At 41.8% G+C, this 25,404-nt stretch overlaps 1 protein-coding gene across 4 annotated transcripts in view; it reads right to left on the reverse strand.

The window, feature by feature from the left end:
- Positions 1 to 25,404, reverse strand: part of ATP2C1 (ATPase secretory pathway Ca2+ transporting 1) — a 123,869-nt gene that overhangs the window by 92,217 nt on the left and 6,248 nt on the right. The window contains exons 1-2 of one of the 4 annotated variants that reach the window (XM_031465624.2): positions 12,146 to 12,302; positions 11,727 to 11,910 (exon numbers count right to left, since the gene is read on the reverse strand). The exons of the other annotated variants lie outside the window; for them this stretch is intronic. Coding sequence (XP_031321484.1) covers positions 11,727 to 11,732 — 6 coding nt within the window. The 5' untranslated portion in view covers positions 11,733 to 11,910; positions 12,146 to 12,302. Of the gene's footprint in view, positions 1 to 11,726; positions 11,911 to 12,145; positions 12,303 to 25,404 lie in introns of those variants that run through there. 4 annotated transcript variants of the gene reach the window in all.

A 25,404-nucleotide genomic window follows, 5' to 3' on the forward strand; every position in this document is an offset into this window, starting at 1 on the left:
GATGTGCAAAGAACGTAAAATAGAACACAAACAGTTAATAAGTAACATACATAACCAGACACAAGTAGGGAGGGAAGAGACAAACTAGCCTAAGTAACTTGGAAGACAGATTTAGACTGTGTACCGTAAAGTTAAAGCCAAATACTGTACTTCAGGTGAAAAATGTGTTCCCAGAAGTCAGCAACATGGCAGAGTGAAAAGCCACCTGTCTCTAACTACTATATATAAAATAGATAAACAACAAGTTTATACTGTATAGCACAGGGAACTATATTCAATTATCTTGTAGTAACTTCTGGTAAAAAAAATATGAAAATGAATATATGTATGTTCCTGTATGACTAAAGTATTGTGCTGTACACCAGAAATTGACACACTGTAAACTAACTATACTTCAATAAAAATACTTAAAAAAAAAAAAAAAAAAGAAAAGCTGCCTGTCTTTCCACTTCAGTCTACAACCAATAAAGGATCCACAATGCAACAAAAGATGCCTCGGCCCAACACACCAGGACACCAGAGAATTCCATGCATCAGCACATCTAAAGGTGAGTGGACTGGAACACAGAGAGGTCCCCACCTCAGCAGCCAAGCCCTCAGCCCCGGAGAAACCAGGAGTAGCAGGGGAGGCGGTACACATGATTCCAGCCCCTTGGCACAGCAGGCCCTAGGGCCACAGGTTAACTGGGCAGCAGGGGCAGTGGGGCCTGGAACCCCACAGCTCCAGCCACTGAGGCACCCCTGACTCCATCCCACCCTACCCTCAGCAGTGGAGCTCTTGAACCTTACAACACCAGACACAGCAGAGGCATGTGTGCAACCCCAACTCCCCCAACAACCCCCGTTTTCCATTCCATAGCAATGAAGCCTGCAACTCAGGGGATCCCGGATGCAAAGGAAGAGCCCACCATCTGGGTGCATCAGGCAGCAACACTACCAGAAGCAAGGAGCCAACGACTCTGGAGGCACAAGAAGCAGTAACAAAAGCACTGGAGCCATGCCTCTGACAGAGGTGGGGATCATGCAAAGTGCAGACTCTCAGATATAGCCAGAAGCAGCTCAGAATCAGGCAGAAAGGTGGTCGCTACTTCAAATGCACTGGCAGAGGAACAACTCATCAGCAACACAAAGAATCACAGTAACACTGTACCACAAAAATAAACTGACAATTCTCCAGAAATCAAAGTTTCAGAATATTGCAATCTAACAGAGAATTCCAAAAAGCAGTCAAGATCAACAACCAGCCACAAGAAAACCTAAAGGCAGTTCAATGAGCTCAGGAATGAAACCAACGAACAGACGGAACACTTTACCAAAGAGACTAAAATGCCAGAAAAGAACCAAAGAGCAACTCCAGAGCTGAAGAACTCAATAAACAAGATAAAGAGTGCATTAAAAAGCACTGGAAATAGAGCAGACCCCATGGAGGAGAGCATGAGAGAACCTGATGTCAGAACTCTAGAAATGATACAAGCAGAAGAAAGAGAAATGAGATATTTTTAAAAAGAGGAATTCCACAAGAGCTATCAGACTCTTTAGGAAGGGCAACATTAGGATAACAAACAACCAGGAAGGAAAAGAGAGGAAGAAGGGAACAGAGTTTATTTAAAGAAATAATAGCTGAGAACTTCCCAAGCGTGGAGAAGGAACCGATGTACAATTCCGTGAAGCTAAGAGAGCACCTCATTACCTCAGTGCAAGAAGACCTTCTCCAAGACACATTATATTAAAATTGTCAAAAGTCAATGACAAAGAATTTTAAATTTTAAAGGGAAAAGGATGGTAATAGAGGACCCCCTCCACCCTCTCCCATGGTGACCAGCAGACTTCTCAGCAGAAATTCTACAGGCCAGGAGGGAGTGGAATGACATTCTCAAAATAGTGAGATTAAAAAGTGTCATTCAAGAATGCTCTCTACAGCAAAGTTATTATTCAAATGCGAAGGACAACGACTTTCCCAGACAAACAAAATCTGAGGCAGTTCAGCAGCACTAGACCTGTCTTACAAGAAATGGTACATGGACTCTGCTACCAGAAACAAGAGGTGAAGGTACACAAAACTCTGAGGAATGTGGCAATCAGAAAATTGCTCCTTTTTATCAGAATAGGTTCTTAACAACTTATTATAGCATAAAGAATCAAGGGAGAAAAAAAAAACTATATTAACTTCAATTTGGTAACAAGCTCAACATAAAAGGGGTAATTTGAGACTACACCAAAAAATAGGAAAAAGATTAAACCTGTATAGGTAAAATTACATCTCTTTAGAAAAAAAAATTGTAATGTGTTTCTCACAGGGAAAAAGTTAGCAATTCTGAAACTACTTTTGTGTGTGTACACAAAGATTGAAAAAATATGTGAATTTCTGTGGGTGAGAATCAGGTTTCTTAACTCTGGAGGAGAAAGTAAAAAAAAAGGGGGGGAATTGGGGGAGTGGGGGGGGAGACTAGAATGAACCCTCAGGTATGGGACTGGAACTAGCAGCATCAGTATGAACACGTGGTTTTTAATTTACATACAGATGGATAAAGAAATAAAAATATACTTGTACATATACTACAAATATATACATATTTGCTAGCTCTATCTACTGAAAGGACCTAGAAACAATAAGACCTCAACAGTACTGAACACATCTGGCACTCAGATCTTAGTTTCTAGACACTTCTCTGCAATAAAATGAATCTGCCTCCTTTGGAAAAATGGTTGATTCCAAGGCTGGTGCAAACAGAAAAAATATGAGATGCACCTGTAACACACTGTGGTACCAGAAAGTGAATTAGTATTCACAAAATGATGAGTGCACTGTAGCAAGGACATAGGAGGCAAATTTGAAAGTGCTCTCACTAACCAAAGATGGAACAATTTGAGCAACAAAGCATTAGATTTTAACCCACATGGTAAAATACCCACAGATCCATGTAAATAAATAATCGGACAATTTACAAAAGGAGAAAAAAGGACAGTTCTTTCTTAACAGTAGAACTGCCATTAATAAATACATAGGGAATGAGAGTGTAGGGGTGAAGATGTACCACTACGGCATGTGGATTGTACTGAGCTAACGGCAAAAGAAACCCTGCAGGCTCAAGAGAAACAACCGCTCATCCCTTGACTACCTCGAATTTAAACTGGAGATTTTCCCCAGAAAAAGACTTAGAACCAGAAATACATTTTATCTAAGTGGACCCATATGTACGGCAGGGCAAACATCTAAGTATCAAACACCTGCTCATCTGCTCACTGTCTGTGAGTGACCCTCCTATCCTTGGAAGCCCCAGGCCCTGACCATCCTCAGCTCAGAATGGCACATACATCTCATTCTACCTTTCTATCTCTGAACCTCTCATGGATGTGGGGTTCCAGGACCCATAAATTAAAATTTCATTTTCTCCTCTTAATCTGTCTCATGACATTCTAATTCTTGGACCAGCCAGAAGAACCTAGAAGGGTACATTTTTCTTCCTCTCCAACAAAAGAAACAGAAAATCACCACTAGGCAAACACCACAGTAGTAATTGCTGCCAGCAAGAACCTTGATAGATGCAAAAAGTGGCCTGTGCAAAGTATGTTAGAGAAACAGAATGTCTGCAGTTTCAAAGTATCTCCCCACAAGAGAAAAGAATTTATTACAAAGGAAAAAATACATTTATTACTAAACATGCAACTAAAGTCTTTTACAGCCTTCAGATAGCAACAATTATTCTACTAATAATATCAGAGTGAAAAAAAACTTCTTAAGAAGACTGTGGTCCTCCTTTGGTAAAGGTTATTACTTTCCATAAAATCCACAGACTAGCCAGTAATTCAACCATACAAATGGCACACACTTTCCTTCCTTCTCCTAGTTCCCCCTCGCCAATGGCATGCAGCAGTTAGTGCGTGGGCTTACTTCTACAAGCTATAGCAAACCAAACCCTTATGAAATCAAAGGCATGACTATGGCATTCTTTGCACCCTGCAGTTAACAGACCAAAATGGTCACAGGTACAGCAGGGAGCCGTGTAACCCCTAAAAAACAATTTGTGGTCAGACACAATTTAATATCATCAAAAATTACCAACTTGGAATCCTACAGGTTTAAGCGAAATGAGAATTTCTTTGCTGCCACAAAATCACCTCTACTTTATTGATACCACATCACAGCTGGGGAAATTAGTGTACAGGAAGACAGAACTAGCTTAAAAGGAAAGAGGTATCAGCAAAGGACTCCTCAAAAATGAGAATGCCCTCAACCATGCACATGTAAACAGACGCTGACCACAGCGAGGCTAGGACTAGAGTGCATTTCCAAGGGCTGGCCCCTTGTATGAGAATTGAAAAAACACATGTCCTGCCCCTGACACGAGTGAAAGAGCTGGTGGTAATGTCCACACTTTACAAAAGACTGTAAAAAGGTACTTGACAGGCAAAAGAAAGCCACGTACTCCACACCCTAAATAAGTAAATCTGAAGAAAATTGCTGAACTTTGAGAGGAGTCTACTTGAAATTTTGTAAATGGATAAAAAGGGAAAGGGCATTGCAGACACAGGAGGTCTGGCACTTTCTAAAACGAACAACTCAGAACATTTCAGTCAATTTCAAAGAACAATAAAATGGCTTTCCAACAGTAAAAGTTCTGAAAGCAAGTAAAATTATTTAATCCAGATTGTAGCATTTTTGCCTACTGATAGATACAAATCATGAAATACCCAAACCCCAAGCCAAAGCAGAGTCAAAATCATAATTTGGTAAAACCATGAGAAAAGCATTAAGACAGAAAAATATGTGAAACCATGAAATTAGAAGCTGCTTAAAAACCAATGCCAAAAATAATTTACTCCAATTTATTCATCAACAAGGTGAAGGAAATCAGTATTTCCTCAGCAGCTTTTCATGCCAGGCGCTTACATGCCTTGTCCTACTTTGACCCCAACAAGCCTGGAGCAGAGTCTTCATCCCTTCACAAGGGAGGATGGCAAAGCTTAAAGGAACTTCTCAAACTCAGTACCACGGACATTTGGGGCCAGATAGTTCTTCGCTTTGGTGGGGGACAGAGGGCTGCCTTGTACATCACAAAATGTTAACCAGCACCCCTGCCTCTACCCACTGGATGGCAGAAGCATCCACCCACAGCTCTAGGCACTGTCCCATGGAGGCCAAAATTGCCCCCGGCTGAGAACCACTGAGTTACAATGAAGAAGCCCGTAATTTTCATTCAATGGACAGTGGCTACACACCAGACTCTGTCCGAACTGCATGAGGGACACCTGAGGGTCTTTGCCTCAGGAGCTTACTTTGAACCCTGGTCTTGTGGCCCTACTGGTGTTCAATTTTAAGACAAACCTCTGTCCACACACAGACCTGTACGACAGGCACATGCACGTGACAGTCTGACCTTCCTCACACTCCCTGTGGCCACCCCACGTCCGCTACCTCCCCCAGCCAGGAGGTGGCACCCCCATTCACCTGCTCGTGAGGCTCAACAGCTTGTGGTCATTTCTGACCCCATCTTCCCCTCACGCCCCATTATCTAGCAGCAGGCTCTTCCCAGGAGTGAAATGTCCCTCTCACCCCCTACTCTCCATCCGCTTCACTCCAACGCAGATACAAGGCCAACTCCCTCCTTGGTCTCTAACAGAAGAAATTAAAATAAACACACCTCTCTTGGACCCTCAAATGACTGAAGGGTATATAGCAAGATACCGTAACTGAACTGCCAACCTCGGGGTAGGGGCCCGTGGATATCCGAGTGGTCGGCAAAGACCACATCCTCCTTTTCTGGAGTGGGAAAGGAAACTGAAATTTCCCATCCGATCAGACACTTTCACTCAGATGTCAACTCTCAGTCAATAGCAGCCCTGACGAGGGGTAAGAGGACACAGCAGAGATTAGTTCACATGCCATTAAAAAGTGGCATGCACGCTATTTCTGGCACTTGTGTGCCTGCTCCAAGGGACTGCAGAACCGACACTCAAGAGAGAAGTGAGGGACGGTTCCCAAAGAAAGCTTGAACCAACAACCCCTCCCAATGCATAAAGCCACATGAAGGCAAGTACAGCAGACATTCCATTAGGGAAACTCCACAACAGATGGTCAAATGACATCTAGTGAAATAACCGCATACAAAGGCGTATATATTAAATACTCATACATATGACACACAGCACCAAAACGCTAATTTACCTGCACTGCAAATGAAAGGCTTTGATTTAAGTGGAGAAAAAAAATAAATCCAGGATCTATTTTAAAGTTGATCTCTCCCCTAGGGAGAGAATAGAACGTTATTGTACTAATGGTTCTTGGGAAATGTTTTATCCTTTTTGACTTTAAGACATCACAGTCAAGATAACTTTAAATTCAGTATCTGAAATTCACAGCCTAATCAAAAGTTATAATTTACATTTCACAGTTTTTAAAAAAAACAGTGATCAAGAGAAGTATTATGGGTAACACTCGAAATCATTCTGCCTTAGTTATTATTTCTGAGTTTTCCTGTAAAGGACTGAGCAGCAACCACCAGGATAGGTAGCAAATATATTCAGTCAGGGTTCTGCTGCTATTCAGGCCTTATCAGGTTGTGCGTTTTAAGTAATAATAATTTCCTCAAGGATGCTTCAATGTCTCAGAACTTTAGGAAAGAACAACAACAAAAAAATGTGTTGTGCTAAATTTCTGTTTCCTCTTGGGGAACACATGTTTAGGTCAGCACCTTTATGAAATGACCAAAAGTAAAGCCAAAAGGTCTCACTTAAGCAAGCAATTATCATTAACAGGAATATTAAAGACATAACTCCAATCTGAAAAAGCAGAGTCTGAAGTTGAATTAAATGTCCAGTTACAAACACCCAAAAGTGATGTTACTGACCTGCTATTGCTGTCCTCCTCCTTCCACACCTACGGTAGACAGCCTTGTAACATTTCATACAAACTTATTCTAAATGTGTCCAATAGCCTAAACTAATCTAATTGAACACAATTTGAGTCATTTCCTTGTACATTTGACGCTCCACATCCACAGGTTCTGTGTCAGATTTAACCAACTGCATATCAAAAATATTAAAAAAAAAAAAAAATCCAGAAAGCTCCAAAAAGCGAAACCTGAATTTGTTGCATCCTAGCAACTATTTACATTGTTTTTTACAACGATTTACACCGTATTTACATTACATTAGGTATTATATGTAACCTATTAGATGATTTAAAGTGTTTGGGAAGATGTGCATAAGCTATATGCACTACTATGTCATTTTGTATAAAGGACTTGTGTGTCCTTGGATTTTGGTATCTGCAGGGTTCCTGCAATACCTCAATACCGAGGGGTGATGATAATTCTAAGACATATACCTTTGTCAATATTAACTTAAAGCCTTGAAGAGGGGAGACCTATTGACAAGTGCATATAAATATCAGCCATACAAATTCAAGAGGAAATGCATCAATAGCCTTTTTCTCTTAAGAAATCCTTTCCTGTATGAAATGATGGCATTAACATTACCCAACAATTATAGCTCACCAACCAGTTTTTACTTTATTGCCTTTTACTAACACTTGTCCATATGAAAACTGTAAAAATAATCTTGTCACAGCTGATTCCTGAAATCACTATAAAAAGAACTTCTTTTAACAAAGTAAATGTGGGAGGAACTTTCGAACTTATCCTTAAGAGATCTTTAAGATGTTACATGTAACAACAATGTAATTTAAAAATTACCCCAGCTAACTTTACCATCAAGCTAAGGTGTTGTTTCCAGCTTTAGAACAAAATTTAACCTTGTTAAACAGATTATGGTTAACCAACATCTCAGAAGAAGATCTGCCTTGGGCTCCAAGGGGAGTGTTCCCTAAAAGACTACTTTGACTGACACTGCTTCAGTGAACAGAGTTGAGCTCTGCTGACATTAAATAAATGATAAAAACATTAAGACAAATCATGTATTTAGGACTCAGCTGTCAAGACTATTGATTACAAATAATCTCTGCAGCAGTCTTCCTCTGGGTTAAATTACTACAGTTTATAAAATGTTATCATAAAATCTCTTTTAGTTACAACTCTTTTCTGTAAATATTGATTAAGAACATTATTTGATCAGTAAAACTGCAAACATAATAAACTACGTTTTCCACACCAAAGATAATATTTTTACAACCTGGTTTCCTATTTCTAGTCAAAGAAATACAATTAAGGTGGCTTCTCACCCCAATTTCCTTATAGTTCTTCCACCTACTCTAACACAATCTCTTCTTGACACATTCCTAGTGATCAACAATTTGAACTTGAATAAGAAACTATTTTTTTAAAAGTAAAGTATAAATAAAAATACTGTCATTTTCAAATGCTATCCCAAAAGATCAGAGGAATTTATTTTAGATAGATTAGCCCTGCCTCTAACCTTAAATTAAGCATGTCCTAAAATCTTGAAGACTATAACATTTCCATATTTAAGGCTATGTAAAATAGTTTTATGTGCATTAATTTTACATTGTTTTTTCTACGGGAAAGGCCAAATTTATTCCAAAGAAACAAATCCATTACTGGGAAGGAGAAACTATCTACAAAATTCTCCTGCTAAAAATATCTTTTCTAATACCATCCCTTTAAACACACAAATGATTAACTTTTTAAAAATCAGAAAAAGAGTCACTTACTTGTGCACCTCAGATTTCTAAACAGTATCTGTTTAGATGTGTGATAAACATGGAAAAGGAGTTCCAAAGGATGTGGATAAAATCCTAACCCACAAATGGAAGTCTAGGACCAGCCCCTGAAATTCCAGGAAACTAACACTTAATATACTTCTAGTGACTGACTGGAAGTATTCATAAAGCATCCTGGAGATTAAGGCTAAAAACTGGTCAAGGTTTGCTGAGGAAGTTCAAGTGGGCCCACGGGAGAGAGGTCCAGAAGAATGGAAACTGAAGCACCAAAAAACATTACCAGCATTGCTGAAAGGAACCACAGGGATGAAGTGATGCCTCCAACAACCCCTGCAGTCAGGACACACGACCGAAGAATCTGCAGGCTGACACTCCAGGGAGCCACCATCAGTTGTGCCCTGTGCACACCTGGAGGTGTTAACTCATCTACAGACCACCTGGAGGATTTTGTTTCTGGGTAACAGGAGCATCACTTGGTCACTCAGGCAAACCAACTGTGTGTCACCTGGTGTTCCAGGCACTTCACATAGCAGGCTTCATTCTCCCTCACACCGACCCTCCAAGGGGGCATTATCCCAATTTCAGATGGGAAAACTCAGAAGCTGAAACTTATAAGCCCATCTCTTTCTACACTGGCCCCTGGGTTCTTGGTAGAGCCCCAAATTTTCCTATGGGCTTAAAGCCTTAACACTGTTGACAATTCTGTACTTAACTCCACCCATTCCCTAACTAATAATGACATAGAGAGCATCTTAGCAACTACTGTGACCCCCTCTCCACATTCAACTGTCATAACATTAATGCCAGGTGGCATATTAGTATGCAAACACTGGACTAGGCTATTCACAATTAATGTTTACTGAGCAGTTACTCACTGCGAGATATTGTTCTAAATGCTAACAACCACATCATAAGGTAGGTTCTATCAATATCTTTGTTTCTCAGGTAAAGAAATTGAAGCACAAAATGTTTTACTAATTTGCACAAGGCCAAATTGTAAGTGTGGACTCCAGCACTCAAATCGGGTTGCCTGGTTCCACAGTGCATGGAACAACCCTTCCTCTCTCACAAGAGAATTTATACAGGGCTTAATCCTCTTAACTATGTAAGCTAAATTTTATCAATCCCAATTTATAGATGAGGAAGCAGAGGCTCAGAAAGGTGAATCTCTTTCAAGTCACACTGCTTTTAGTGGTTAAGGTATAATTTGAATCCGTTTTTGCTTCACATCCCTAAGATGCTAATACATTATGTAAAAGAGAATATTAACTATATAACGGAAAGCAACAATAAGCCACCTATCTCAAAATGACCAATTGGTTTTGAAAATTTCTGGGCTATATATATGTCCTCCTTAAAAACATTTAAGAAATGAAAAAGTGTCATGGTAATGAGAAATTGACAAAAATGACTACTCATTATTATGAGGCAGAAAATCTCCACAAGTTTTTAAAAATTATATTATTTTTTACTACAAGGCCAAATCATTACCTGGCCATAAAGCGCAGATCTCAGACACAGCACGCACCATGCTCCCACCTCACAACCACTCCCTCCCTCCTCAGCAGACAATGAGAGTCAGCTTTATTAGTCATGCTCCTTTTCCTAAGAGATCAAGAAACAAAAAGCAACGTCTAATAATCCACGGACTTTAGGCTACACTCTTGAACCTAGTAACATTCTGAAAGCAGATGCTCAAACGTTAGGTGTTACTGAAGATACAACTACCAAGAAATAAGTAGACAAATGCATTTAATATGCTGTGTCTCTTGTGTAGAAAGGATTTGCATTTCTTAAGTCTATCAACTAAAAGAGAAAGGAAAAAATCTCAGAAGAGATTTTCCATACCACCAGACAAAAATATTACTGCTTTCCAATGCTATTTCTAAAGCTCCAATTAGACAGTGTAACTCCTCTGCATCTACACACTTCAGTATTTCAGAAAATGTCTTCCACCAATTACCAACCCAGAGTAAAACTGAGCCAGATAATCATGTCTCTCATGATATATTTCCCACATACCCCAGGGGTCTCAGATAGCAGAACAGATTACAGCATACAAGAAACGTCCATTTTAAAATTACTAGTCCTACTTAGGACAAGCAAGCTTACATTTCCAACAACGGAAAAACAAATTAGAAAGCAACCAGCAAGCCCAAAGCCCAGCTGCAGCTCCTTTGTACTAGATACAGATTTTAAAAACCAAAGATACAAGAGAACAAATTGTAATTTATAAGTATCCTTTACAGCATTTTGCAGCCCCACTAAAAACATAAATTTTAAAAAGACTATCACACACAAATAAGAAATCAGTCCAAAGAATAACTGTGGTTGTTTCAGGAGGGGAAGAAAAAAATCATTTATTCAGAGCTGCTGAACGCTTTTAAAGAATAATCAGTGCCGTGTACCAAAAAGCATTAAATATTTTAATGACGCCAAAGGAATCAAGTAACATGTGAATGATAATCCAGTACATCTGCCGTGTCCGGTGGACAAACAGGTTCCACTGTCAACCTCCAAAAGGATGTTTTGAAATGAGGAGGAACTTTAATGAAGGAAATCATCTCAGAACGTTTCGTTAAAATCAGGGTTGTATTTGTGAACTGAAAAACAGAATTAGGTTTTTTTCCCCAGAGTAACTGCATTTAATTTTTTTAATCGCCTTCTTTCTTATAAACGAATCCAGTCAACCGGTATCAAGGCTTGATATGCAAATAGACAGGGATGCAGTGCAGAACCTCCCTCCCCTTCCCACTCCCCTCCAGTAATTCCTTTCACAAAGCTACCGATACAAGCAGAGATGCTATCTGAAATGAAAACTTCCTTTCATTCCCTAAGCTCAAGAAAGCAGGCTCCTCAGGAAAGCAGAATCACGCTCAGCCACCCCACGGAACCTTCATTTTCCAAATGCCCGATGTTTCCAAAATACAAGCTAGATACCCCGAGACAGTAATTCCCTGGGCGCTTCACAATCAAAGGGAAAAATAAAACCGGAGAAATAAAAAGGTGGAAAAAGAAAGAAACAACTTGAAAGCCAACCACCACACCCTCAACTCCGCGTTGCAACCCGTGTGCCAGGGGCCTTTACCTTCATCTTCCATCGAAACTGCACTTGGGTTGATGGCTACAAAGTCTTTAGTGTCAGCCGCGGCCACACTGGGTAGAGGGAGGAGAGGAGGAGGACAAGAGGAGAAGCCCCGGAATCCCAGGCTGTCACCCCCGCTCCCGGCCGCGCGGCCCACGGCTGCTCCCACCACCCCTAGCAGCAGCATCTGCAAGAGAAACCGGGAGAAGCGGCGCTGACGGGAGCGCCAGGGAACCAGCCCGCCGCCCCTCGGGAGCCCGGACCCGCACCCGCCCGCGGGGCCGCGCCCCGGACGCCCCCCGCCCGGTACCCCGGACGCCCCTCCCTCAGGACCTGGAAGTTTCTGGAAACGGGGACCGGGAAGTATTCCGGGCACCCCCCTCAAAGCCCCAGACCCCTTCCGCAGGCTGCGGGGGACTCACCCGCGGGCCCGCGGGAGCGCCCGCGCGGCCGGGCGAAGAGGAGTGGCTAGCCGAGGCGGCGCCGGACGGGAGCCTCTCCCGGCGTGAGGGCGGCGACCCGAGGCAGGGCGGGCGGGGCGGGGAAGGGGAAGAGGTGAGGGCACCGGTCTCGGGCGACCCGGCGGCTCGGCGCGGCTGCGCTGGTCGGCTCCGCCTCCGCCTCCTGCGCTCCGCCCTCCCTGCCGCCCGCCGCCCGGCGCTCCGCGCACCCCCGGGCCCGCCCCGCACTCCCGGGCCCGCCGCGGACCAAGCTTTGTCGCCACCACTTCCGCCGCCAGGGACGCGCGCGCACGCGCACTCGCACGCTCGGGCGGGGACGGCGGAAGTGAATGGGGATGCAGCCACCCGCCCTCCTGTCCGCCCGCTTGGGGGGCCCCAGGCTGAGGGGCGCGGGGTCCGCGGCCCGCCCTGCGGCGGCTTCCCGTCGACCCCCGAGACGCGCACCCCGTTTCTACGCACCCGCCCGGCGCGAGGGTCGGAGAGCCGCCCGCCCCCTCGCGCCGGCCGCGCGTTCTCTGGAGGGTGCTTGAGCGACCGAGCGGCAGGGAGCCCCTCCCGCCGGCGGCCGTCACAATCCGGGCAGGCGACGGCGAGGGCCCCGCGGCCGCCCGGCAGACCCGTCACGGCGGCCCCGCGCCCACGGCTGGGCCGCGTCCTCGCCGGGCGACCTCCCGAAGTTCTGGCCCGACGAGGGTGTGAGCTCTGTGCCAGAGTGAAGCGGGCAAAGAGCCGCCTCCGAGACCCCGGCCTCGAGTGTGTGGGACGCGAGAGCCTGGACAGCCAGAAGCCTCGCGTCCCGAGAGGGGAGCCGAAGAGCCCCGCGTTCCCTGAAGCCGCGGGCTCCATCCTGTCCACTTGAACGTTTCACGCGCTCAGCGCCTAATCCAGACCCACAGTGAGTCGTTTTTGACGGACGGCTGACTTTCCTAAGACCTGTCAGGTCAGACGTGCAGTGACCTTAAGTCCCGTCACACCCAGATCCGCTAGAGGGCAGGCCCACACCTGCTGAGATGAGCGCATCCTCCAAAAAAGCCTGGCGACCATGAGAGAAAGGCCCTTCCTTAAAGGCTAGAGGTATTTTTTTCCAGCGACAGTTACACACATTGAACATTTTGCCCCTTATCTCGGGTCCTTTAACGTATCCCAGTATGCTTTCTGACCACGTGTCTAACGTCCAAATAAACAAATGGACCGGGTTACCTGTTCTCCTGTGTTTGGTCCCAAGTGGAACTAGTTTAGGATCAAAAATTTCGGGCAGCTTTATAGATTTACTTTTAAGAAACATTGAGGTCACTTTTAAACTTCAAAAAAGAAACCCTAAAAATCAGGAGAAGACAGATTTCTAGTCTCAGAGTTAATGTCTATGACCCACCTTTGGCTTGCTGCATGCTTAATGACTTTGTCTAGCGGTGTTATATGTAAGCCTGTCATTGGTACAGCAGTGAATGTACTATTGTCTCTTGCTCAATGTTATAATCAATTTGTAATGATTATTAGTTACTATACTTACCAGACCTTGACACCACAGCATCATATTAAAAACATAAGAAAGCATCTAAATTAGGAATCGTACAGATGTAGACATTATTAACATATGATTTTACAAAATGGAGGGTAATTTTCTATTGGATTGTTTTAATTACCTCCAACATTTTATCTGAGGCAGCATTTCAAAATTTCCTGTTGTGCACTGCAATATTACTGCATTAACACTGAATCCCTAATTAACTACCCCCCCCCATGTGGGTTATATCTGCAGGAACTTATCCTGGAGTTATACTCTTTGGCTGCCTAAATAATAAAGCCATTATTCCTATTGCCAAGCCAAAGAAGAAACTGGATAACACCAGCATTGACCAGAAGAATTGTTACATACTCATCCTTAATGCACTGTCAGTCATCTCACAAATTCCAAGGTTTGGGAGCAGCAAAAAGCCTTAAAGGAGAGCTATTTCAGCCACCTAGCTGATCTGTAAGCCTCATCAACATCTCTCTGCAGAGTGATCCTCTATTCTATCCCTACACACCTTTTCCACCAAGCTAGCCAATACCTGTAGCACGAACTTTGACTTCCTACAAATATGAAAGATAGCATTTATTAACAATATGCAAGCTAAATCAGTGGGCAATGCTTGGGCCACAAGCTTCAGAAATCTTCCTTCTCCCAGCGTTTCCTCTTCTGACCAGCTAACCTCCCATGAGACTTTTGTGTAGCAATCTCCATCTCCTCATCTCAGGGGAAGGAGACTGAAATACAGGTATACTGCATTACATACATATGCAAACATACGCATCTACGTGTGTATACACGTTCACATACATACATTCATGGGGTTCTGTATATAGATACAGGAATAATAACTACCATTTTTTCCCTCAAAAGACTGTTGTGAGGATCTGATAAAAATGAAGACAGGTTGTGAATTATAAGCACTGCAAAAGTTTAAGATTGTCATACAGAGAAACGAGCAAAAGCGTGGACTGTTACTAGCTAGAATGAGACTGATGACAACAAAATGTATTACATTTGTTTCATTTTAATTCTTCTTTAGTAATCAGTGCTATAAAAATCTTTCCTGTCATTTTGCTCTGAATATTTAACCTGCAAAATTAAATATATCTCATGGAAAAAGTAGTCACTCATGAACAACAGAGGGGAAATTTGTCAGGCATCTCTGCTTGGGGGAAGTATTACAAATAGGGAAAATTGAGGAAGGACAGACATGATGTTCCAATTTTATTTATACTGTGCCTTATTACACAAAGGAAGTGAGGCATCCTGTTCTTAATATCAAATTTGATAGCTGGCATTTTTAGAAACCTGGATGATAAAGAAATATGTGGCCTTTAGGATTTAAAATTAATTTGGAAAAGGTTATTTAAAAATCTTTCCTTAATGTCTTATTTTAAAGACTGTTGTAACACTGTTTTAAGTACCAAAGTTTAATTATTAAGGACTTTTTACCTAGCTGCAAGAAAAGAGTTGTCATTTTTAAGTTGAATATTTTAAAAGCATATAAAGCTACAACACTATATTTTTACAAGTTTACCTACTTCAGCAGAACAACAGAAGCATTTTCTTTTTATGAGATAAAGGACATTCTAAGGGTCAAGTTTGGGGAAATACCGAGTCATTGCAAGAAGTGTCATATGAAATGAGTGTCATAACAACCATCTGTCAGAATTGCTGTAAATCTAATCAGTTCTGTGTCTTAGCTGTACTGAAAGAGTAAAAACTGGAAACAAAAATAAAAAGCAAATGGGCTCAAAAATGAGCAAAAGAAACTAAGAAATTTAAAGTATACTCTTAATTTTTATGTTTAAAGAAGTTTATTTCAAGTATGACTCAATTTCCCCATCGATGGGTTCTGAGCATGTGGTGATACCTGGAATCCTTGGTATGCAGTGCTGCCTACCTTCTGGGCTGGAGAGGAGAGTAGGTGCGGTGCCGGTAAGTGAGGGTGAGAAAGGGTGGGAGGAGGAGCAAAGTGAGTGTGAGTCTCACTTTCAAGAGCCGACTCTGGACTTTATTATTTCCGTGGAAAACAGACGTAGACTATTCCATATTACATACACCCCAAGATTAGTTGAAATAAAAATGCACCCTTTAAAAAGATATTCTGTCCAGTTTCCAAACTGGCAAAATGCATTTCTGTTCCCAAAATATTTTATCTATAGTAAATATATAAAAAAGATCTATTGCATAAATGGATAATCTGGAAACTAGCCATCATAAATAAATATTTTTTGCTAAATGAGTAAACATAATCCCAACTTTGACTTTGATACTTGCTTCCTATGATCAAACTAAAACTTGAGCTTCTACTTTCCTGTAAAGCAAAGGAAAGTTAAGGGATTTTCAAAGTTGAAATGAACTCACATCTGCAAATACCAGAAGGGCTAGCTAGGACACCTTGAGCTGAATAGAAGTACTGATCATTGCAAGAAGTGTTCAATATTGAGCACTGCCAACAGCAGATGAAATTTCACTCTTGGATTCTGAACCCAGATAACCATTTGAAATTAAAAGATAACAATGTTGAGGTGGTTGCTTTCACACAAGTAGGAAATTTCAGCTGAGTTTGTGCTTTGGATTTTTACGGAATGCGTATCCATGCCTGACAAAACCAAGAGCACTGTAATTTCCAACACAGTCTTCAGTTATTTCCTTAGGGACCACGGCTTCTACTCTTAATTCTTGGATAAGACAGTTAGGAGACTAGGTGTAAGCACCAGGCCTTAGAATAGGAAAGTAAGTTAAATTGCTCCTGGCCAGTATCTCCTACTAACTTTGAAAGCCTTACTGATGGGTTGGTTGTCATAAATAGTTGAACTTATTGGACAGATTCCATATTAGGTCTGCTGGCCCCCTGCTGTGTTTGCAGTAATAGCCTAGCCTCCTCCCTCTGTTTAAATGCTTTCTCAGTTTCACATCAGGGACATTTTCAGTTTCTCTTTATTCCGCTGCACACCAGGGTCTGAGACAGCTTTGGGAAAGGCGGCATTTCCTCAGACCTCCAAAATGGTACATTGTGCACTTAAAAGTTTTCTACCCAACCATTTTCTAGAAGTCAAATATTTTTTTGCAGAGCTTGCATCTTTGCCTGAACTTGTCCCAGGTCCTTCCAGGACCCCTGCAGAAATCACCTCTCTCTGCTGTGCTTCCTATTGTGAGACCGAATGAGAAAAAAGGCACCAAAATGCCACTATGATAATAAATTATAGAGGGAAATCCACAGCACAGAGATTGCCAAAGCTCTGTGAAGATCCTGAAGGTTAGCCCTGAACAATCAAGCAAAAAGACCCTACTCCCACTGCGCACCCTGCACAAAATAGGGAACCCACACCAAAGAGATCGTTCTCAAGATAGATGATATAAAAGGGGAACTGCAAATTGGAGGAAGGAGCTTTCGCAACACGAGCAAATTGTTAAAACTTTAGGTTAGGAAATTCATCACTGCAAAAGAATATCAGGTGGGAAATTAGATTAGCAGCATTTATGGTATACCCCCAGACAACTTTATATTGCCTTTCTAGGTTATAAAAGGCAATGTTTATGTAGCCTATTTCAAAAGATGCTTCAAATAATTTAATATTGCCAAATGTCCTATATTTGGGAGGATTAGCAAAACAGGGATTCTGGAAAGAAAGAGCTTTCTGCAGGCCAGGAGCAAATAAGCTGAAGTGCAAACTTGGGGCTTGAACTGGCCCAACCAGCCCACAGTTCAAACCATTGAATGCAAAACTATTTTCTAAGAAATTGCTACTTCAACTCCTGGTGTTCTAAGTGGGTGGTGTCCCACCCTAGAGTGTTTAACAGGGAGCTGACAAACTAGAAATGGCATCAGGCCCTGTGAGGGGAGTACAGGGACCTCTGTTACATTCCAAATGATAAGGTGCATCTTGTAATCAATGTTACAGTGACCCTCAGGCACCAGCTCCGGGACCATTAGTCTAAGCTAGTGTGTTGCATAGTGTGGCCCCCACCACCAGCAGCCTCAGCACCCTTGGGAACTTAGAAGGGGTGTGCATTGTCAGATCCCACCCGGACCTACTGAGTCAGAAGTTCTGGGGGTTGGACTCAGCAATGTGTGATTTAACAAACCTTCCTTTCCCCCCATAGCTCTGAATGCTGCGGAGTACCGCAGACATTACCCCTCCTCCTCGTGGAAAAGCAAACCCCAAGGAGGGCAAAAGAGTGACAAGAGGAAGCCAAGTCCTTTAATACAAAATTAGGATAACAAATCCACCAACCCGGGGGGCCCGGCCTACCACAGGACTTCCTTTACTATGAGATAACACTTATTTTCTGTTACTTGCAGCTGGAAGCCACCTAATTGACAAAATCTTAAATGAGAAAAAATAGTTTACTTTAGATAAATTGGTTAAATATTAGTTGGCTGATGCTTAGGCTGCTCCTACACAAGTTAAAAGAATTCAATATTATATGACATATTCAAGTGTTAAAATGTTAAACTACTTAAACTGCCAAAGGCAATGTTAATCAATGGGAAGTTACAGAGTAAGATGTAAGTCAAAAGCGCTAAACAAGAGAGTGTTACTGTTTAAGTGATTTCCATACTAGCACATAAACTAAAAAATTGGCTATTGATTGCAGAAGCTCCTCTGACGGGTTTTTCTCATTTCAAATTAGGAGTATTTTTAAATTATGTAACTGTCCATTATACATGGAAACTCATTAGATTTAAATTTTTTAATTTTCTTATATAGTTGTATGCCCTAATACCAGACTTTTCTTGCAAAATTCTTCAACTAATGACTATTTAGTGATAGCTTCTAGTATGAAATTGCTAGAATTAAATTAAGTTTACACCTTCCTAAAGTATGACAGTCATTTTTCAAGACACTTGACAAAGATCTTTATTATTATGAGGTTTGCAAATCAGCTTGTTTCTATTTTCTGACTGAAAGCAGTTAAAATGCTATGACATTAAAAATCTACTTGTATTCTTCTGTAGTTTAAATGATTAAATTGCTCATTTTAACCCTAGAAAAGTGCTTACAAAGGTAAAGATGCCAACATTGCACATTTGATTAGCAAATTTAAATTACTTTTAGGGAAATGAGAGTCAATTTTCAGTAAACAGCCACCAAAACTACACATTTGTTTCAGGTTTTGCAGTTGACATAATACTTCCATGTACATAATTAAATTTACTCCTAACAACCCTGTGAGGTAAGCAGACTAGATCTTGGTAATTGCTTTTATAGCTGACCAGGCTGAGACCTACGGAGCTCCTCGCACAAGAGTGACTCACTGTTTGGCATCAAAGCTGGGAGTCAGATTCCCATCTTGGCTTAAGCTCCTGTGATGCTTCCACAGTGACGCTTAGAGAACGTGGGGCTGCTGCCCTCCTTACTGAACCACCTCTTATAGTTTATCATTTTGTTTTGTTAAATTCCTGCATCTTTCAACTCAGTGGGGCACCCTGAAACCTTGATAGCCGTTAATTCCCGAGCCTAGAACATCTGCCCCTCAGCTCGTTTGATGACATTCAAGAGTGTATTAATTCATAAGGACTTGGTTTTAGAACATCCCTGGGCCTTGTCTACCTCTATTCATTGGTTCTTATTTAGGCCTGGGACTCCATCACTGGGGAAATCATGCTCCAAGCTGAAGACGTTATAGAATCTCTTGGATTTATCACCTCAGAGTTGAAAGTTACTGTGAAAATGGGAGTGTTATAAGTAGATAATCACAGACAGGCATTTTAGAGAGATTGTTCGGTAAGTAATTGAGGCATGTTCATTAACATGCTTTATTGAAAAATCAACAACACATGTTAAACACATGTTCTAAGATTCTAAGAGCCACTAAACAGTATTAGGAATACTGATTTCCTCTTACCAAGTGGTAGAAATTTTCTTTATTCAGAGTCTTTATAATTATATTTATATATTTACCAGAGCAGGGGCCAGGGAAAAACTGAGAGATTTATTTTTAATGTTAAGACCTCATAATGGCTTTAAATAGGATGGAGGGCATAACTATTCCACCTTTTTTATATTCCATAATTTAAATCAGTAATTAAAATTGTCAGTTACTACATCAGTTTAATCAGTAAACAGCTACAGAAGAAGGAATTAAAGAGATAACATATTTTAGAGTATATTCTTATAGCGAAGACCTCGTTGAACGACTTCTTGGTTACTAAGCATTATGTAATGCCTCCAGGCCTGGGGCAACTGTGGTTGAAAGTGACCCATAGGAACCCGTGAAGTTGTAAGTCATCATCACTGTCCCCCTGGCTTCAGCAATGACTCTCCATCTTCTAAATGGCACATGTGCTATTCTTAAGAAGGTATGGCAACCCCTGTCCACTTTGATTTTAAAAATATGCTCCATCAAATGATCTACAGTAGTGGTTCTCAAACTATGGTCCCCACCATGGAACATTTTTTAGAAATGCAAACTGGGGGGCTCCACCTCAGACCTACTGAATAACAAGTCCGGGAGTAGGGCCCTGCGTTCTGTAGTTTAGTCCTTCAGGTGTTAAAGTTTGAGTACTGATTTCCAAGAGACAAAACTTCCATGTAGAAATATTTTGGTTGTGCTCATTGTCCTCAATCCTGAAGAACAGATTGAGAGTGTGTATCAAAATTTTAAACCTCCTCTAGCATTCTTTAATCATTTAGGGCTTTGAACTTCTTTGAGTAGATACCTGTTGGCTTAAAACCAGTTATTTTAAAAGACCGAGCAAGAGAAAAGGCATTGAGCCCATAAAGAGATCCTGCTTCTCCCCTCTTAAGTAACCCTGAGCATCCCATCAGCCCAGCCCTGGTCAGCGGGACGGGGCAGTGGCAGCATTGCCAGCTATGAAGTTGGTCTTTGTTTTCTTATTTCAGGTCAGGACTTTGGAACCATGCTTCTTTGACCAGGTGTCAGAGCAGCACCAGTTAGGTGGAAGAAGTGGGGAAAGCTTCATAAACAGAAAATGCCATTCTCTTGAAACACCGTATTCCTCAGGGAAATAGTTTCATCCCTTAAAAACACCAACAAAGAAAATTCAGGTGTACTTAGAGGCCATAGTCTTGTCTGGTGGTAAACAATATAATAGGAACAATGGTACAGGGCACAGGTATAAGGACTGCCTACACTTAAGGACGGTTCCTCATACAACAAAGGAAGGAGGAGTAGATGAGTCATGAGTTTCCACTAAAAGGAAAATATACACGAGAAAGTTGGATGTTCGAATACGTTACCAGTGAGAAATCCAACAGAAAGGTGGTTTTATCGAGAGACAAGTTATAGTAACTATGTTATAATTGCAAATAACAGATGAGTTTGCTGAAGCTTGATTACATCTTAATGAATTCTTAAAGACTTTCTTTAGTGCTGCTATAATTCTGCTACTGTGTAGTCTTTAACAGCAATAACATGCTCTTTCTCTACGTGTTAACTGGCCTGCTTGGAAGGGTAGTAAATGGTGTATTTAATATTAATTAGCCCACTATAAGAGTTTTGAGATCTATTGTATTTGCAAATAATCCTGTTACAAATAATAAGTCTTTGCAAATATAAATGGTAGGTGGCGGGGGGAGCTTTGAGTTTTAGCAGTACCAGAACATCTCCATCTCCACGGTGCTATTTACTATAGAACAAAATACACTGAAAGAACATCCTCTACTTCATTCAATAGGTTTGGGAATTCACACTGCTCACGGAGGACCTCATTCATTACTTTGGAAGACGCCCTATGGCATGGACCATCACGTATGGTGGCACAACACCTTTTTTGTTTTTAATACCATTCTTCTAGAGCTGGATTTTCTTGGAAACCAAGGAAAAAGAAGTTTCAGGGCCCCTCACTTGCAGATGCCCCTTAAAAGGTCCTACAAGAGACCCGAGCAATCGTCTCATGGTTTGGTAAAATTAGCAAAAGATGTTTTAACTGCACTTGATTTTAGAGCACTGCTTTTGCTGACTTGCCCTCCTTCACACTTCTGTCGGGTAGCACTGGAGCAGCCAAGGGCAACACTTTGGATCTGGCTTAAAGGAAGTTGAGATGGGGTACGTTTAGCTTTCATTTGGATTTAGTGATGTATAAATGTGGCTTGTAGTCATGTCTGTGTAGGGTTAAGTTATCGCCAGCTGTCCTGGCAGAGAAAGGACGTGTAGGAATAGTCCTACTACCTGCTGCACTAAATCACAAGACCCGATTCCTCTTTACATGACTGTGTCCTGTGGGGCCCCGCACCTGAAGTACGTGGGTGGTGAGGGAGAAAGAGAGCCAGAAGCTAGCCTATGGAACTTTTCTAGACTCTTAATAAAAAACAAATATAAATTAACTATGCTAGTTGTACCTGAATTATTGTTCGATGATCTTTTTAGAAAATACTAGAAAATAATTTTCACATGAAATGGTTGTGATTAATGACTCTGTAGCCCAAAAATGTAGGATCAAAACATTATAGGATACGTCAGTGATTTAGCAGAAGTGCTTGCTTTTTTTTGGATTTTGTGATGTTTGTTGTATTTTCACTCTAATTTGTAATTTGCTCTGATTTCTTATTCCATCCTGTGTCCTCACTTTGAATCTAATTTAATATTTACAATTTTGTATTCTTTTTCTTAAAAGAAGTTTCCCGAAATTGAATAACCTTAACGCAGATCTCCACCTGAAAGGATTTAAGGTGTCTTCCCTGCACAATAGTTATGGTGGTTTTATTTTTAACCCCCTTGTCCTAAGTAAATAAAATACCAAGGGTAAAAGGAAGAAAAGAAAGGAAGATGCAAGGGGAAGAAGTGGAGAAACGGACCCCAAATGGGGAGGTAACTCAGTAGGAGGCAGTGAATCAGGCTGAGGAGTCAGACAGGCAAACCTGGGGTAAAGTCTTACTGCCATCACTTACAAGCTTTGCCCAAGTTATCTCACCTCTTTAAACTTCAGTCTTCTCATCTATAAAATAAGGGTGATACCACGAATTTTGTAAGGTTATTATTATTAGATTAAATGACAATGCATGTAAAGGACGTTGCCAAGCGCCTGGCACATATAAGGCACTTAATGAAAATTTAAAATTCCCAATTCTTGAATGCATAATCCAAGTTGTATTTCTTGAAAAAAAAAAAAAAACTTACTAATATGCTGTTTTTAGGATGAGCAGGAAAGAAAGAATTCCATCATTTTTCCTGCTCTCTTCAGAGCAAATTCTGAGCAGTACAACATATGTGGGAAGCTCATTTCTTTCTCTGTTAAGGCATGGAACTATTTGTACAAGGTGAGAAAATACATCATCTTCCATTCTGAACAAAAGTTAGCAAATAAAATGGTGCACACAAACCGTCTAAGAAGTGGAATAGGATAGCAGATTTAGGAATCTGCATAAAAAACTACACTGTGTTTCACAGAAAAAGGGTTTTACATTTGAGTTAATGTGATTATTCCAAAGACAAAGGATTTGGTGTCCATCCATTTCCTGACTGCTGTGTTTCCAAGGCCTCTGAGCACAGTAGATTAGGAGAGTTTAGAAGCAGATAACAAGATTAGAAGTAGCTCAAAAGTCAACTCAGGGTGCAGGTGTCTCCAGGTATGTCTAACACTTCCTGGCTGTGATAATAATGTGGACAAGGGTGGAGCACCTTCAGAAGGGACAGTAATGAGCAACGACATTGTCAGCATTAAATGCAGGAAAAAATGAGTTGAAGGTAAAAGAGGCTTGAGGTTGAGGGGAAAAAAGTGGTTAAAATGCCACAAAATCACCTGAAGTTTCTCAGTGTTCCTGTTCATCAGTGACTGCACAGGTATACTTAGTTTTTTATCCTTATACTGGAGGGGGTTATAAAGCCTGTAAACTGTGGGCGCCAGGAGTTCAGTGGTGGATCAGGCTCAGCAAAGCTAGTCATTGATGTGAAAGCTTTTCCCCTGAGGTGTTGTCTGGATATAGCTGTTTCCTTTCCTTGATGGAGGGTGACATGCTACCTCAATCTCCAAAGACTTTTTTTTCTTTTTCTTCTTCTTTTTTCAGCTTTTGTTGTTGTTGTTTTGGGCGTAATTAGGCTTATTTATTTATCTGTTTACTTGTTAATGGAGGTACTGGGGACTTGACCCCAGGACCTTGTGCACAATGAGCATGCGCTCTACCCCTGAGCTATGCCCTCTCCCCTCTGCCCTCCCCTATCCCAAAACATCAGATTCTGTCTTCTTTGGCCTCAGATTCCAGAGCGGCATGACCAGACTGTGGCATGCTTACCACTAACCAAGTAAAATAGCTGTGCTGTAACGGAGGCACCTGGGCCTGGGTTGTTCCTAAGGTGCCTGAGTTGTCCATCTTTCTCTTGCTCTAGAGCTGCTGCACCAGAATCTCAGGGCTGGAGGGGGCCTGACCGGTTGGTCATTCAGTCTTCTCTTCCAGGATGCAGAACCTGTCCCTTCAACATCTCCCGAGGAGAGGTCACATACCCTGCCCTATGCAAAAGGTGGCCCATTCCTGTACCTCTCCTTTAAGGTAGTGTGTCCTTATCACTGTGTCACCTCTCCCAGCAATTCTGCCCAGTCGTTATGGTCATTTCCTCTGGAACCTCCCAAATGCACCTCCATTTTCCTCTATGAATTAGCCCGGGGAGGGGGGGTCTTGTGAAACACACAAGAAACAAACAAATACCAGACACGGAAACAGCCAGATCCCAGAGCAGGATGGTGCATCCTCTCTGATAGGGAAGACCATTTGGGGAGAGGGAAGGACATGGGGGAAGGACATGGGGTGGGTACTGATGGCTGGAGGGCTATTCACCCTCACGCAGGTGCTTGGTCTCAGTTCTCAGGCATTTACAGGTCACGCAGTGCTGCAGACAGTATTTGTGTCCCTCAAATACTTGGGCTGAAATCCTGACCCACAGTGTGATGGTGTTAGAAGGGGCCTTTGGTAGGTAACAAGGTCGTGAGAACAGGGCCCTCATGAGTGACATTAGTGACCTTATAAAGGAGAAGCCAAGGGGTCCCTCCTCCCCTTCTGCCACGTGAGGACACAGCCCAGAGGTCAGCGTCTGACACCAGGAATGGGCTCTCAGCAGACAGCAAGTCTGCCGGCCCCTTGATCATCGGCTTTCAGCCCCAGAACTGTAATAAATAAATTTCTGCTTTTTATTAGCTATTCAGTCCGTCAAATTTTGTTATAGCAGCCCGAACAGACTATGGCATGAGGAGAACAATTGGAGGCTTTTTTTGGTCAATAAATAGCTCTTTTTTTCCCTCCCTTCAGATAGAGGAGACTGTCATATTAATGTTATATTTAATAGTCACAAATATTAAGGTTCATCTTTATATTATCACAGCAATTTGTCATTGTTATCTGTGTATAATTGCACAAATTCCTCCATAGGCATGGGGCAGAATCCCTGCCCTCTGTCTTAAATTCTGCAGAGATCTTCCTTTCCTCCTGCTTCTGAAGAATTAAAGCTTTCTCTCTACCCGGGCACAAGGACATGGGGCAGATGCCTTTAGTTTTCCCCTGAGTGACGTCGTGTAAACTCTCAATAGCATTTCATGACTTTTTTTTTTAGAAGCTTTTAAAAATGGCTAAATTTGTTATACTCTCAGGATATAAGCAACTCACTGTAAGGAGTTAAAAATCTTAACATTCCTTAAACCGAACGGTAGTGAAATTTCTATCATTTTACCTAGAGAGGAAACCTGCATCAGTAACCCACAAGCCTACGTCATGTTCCAGAGCTCAGCAAAGTCTTCCTGGGGCGTGAA

The sequence above is a fragment of the Camelus dromedarius genome, chromosome 2 (assembly GCF_036321535.1).
Source record: "Camelus dromedarius isolate mCamDro1 chromosome 2, mCamDro1.pat, whole genome shotgun sequence".
Classification (NCBI taxonomy): Eukaryota; Metazoa; Chordata; class Mammalia; order Artiodactyla; family Camelidae; genus Camelus; species Camelus dromedarius.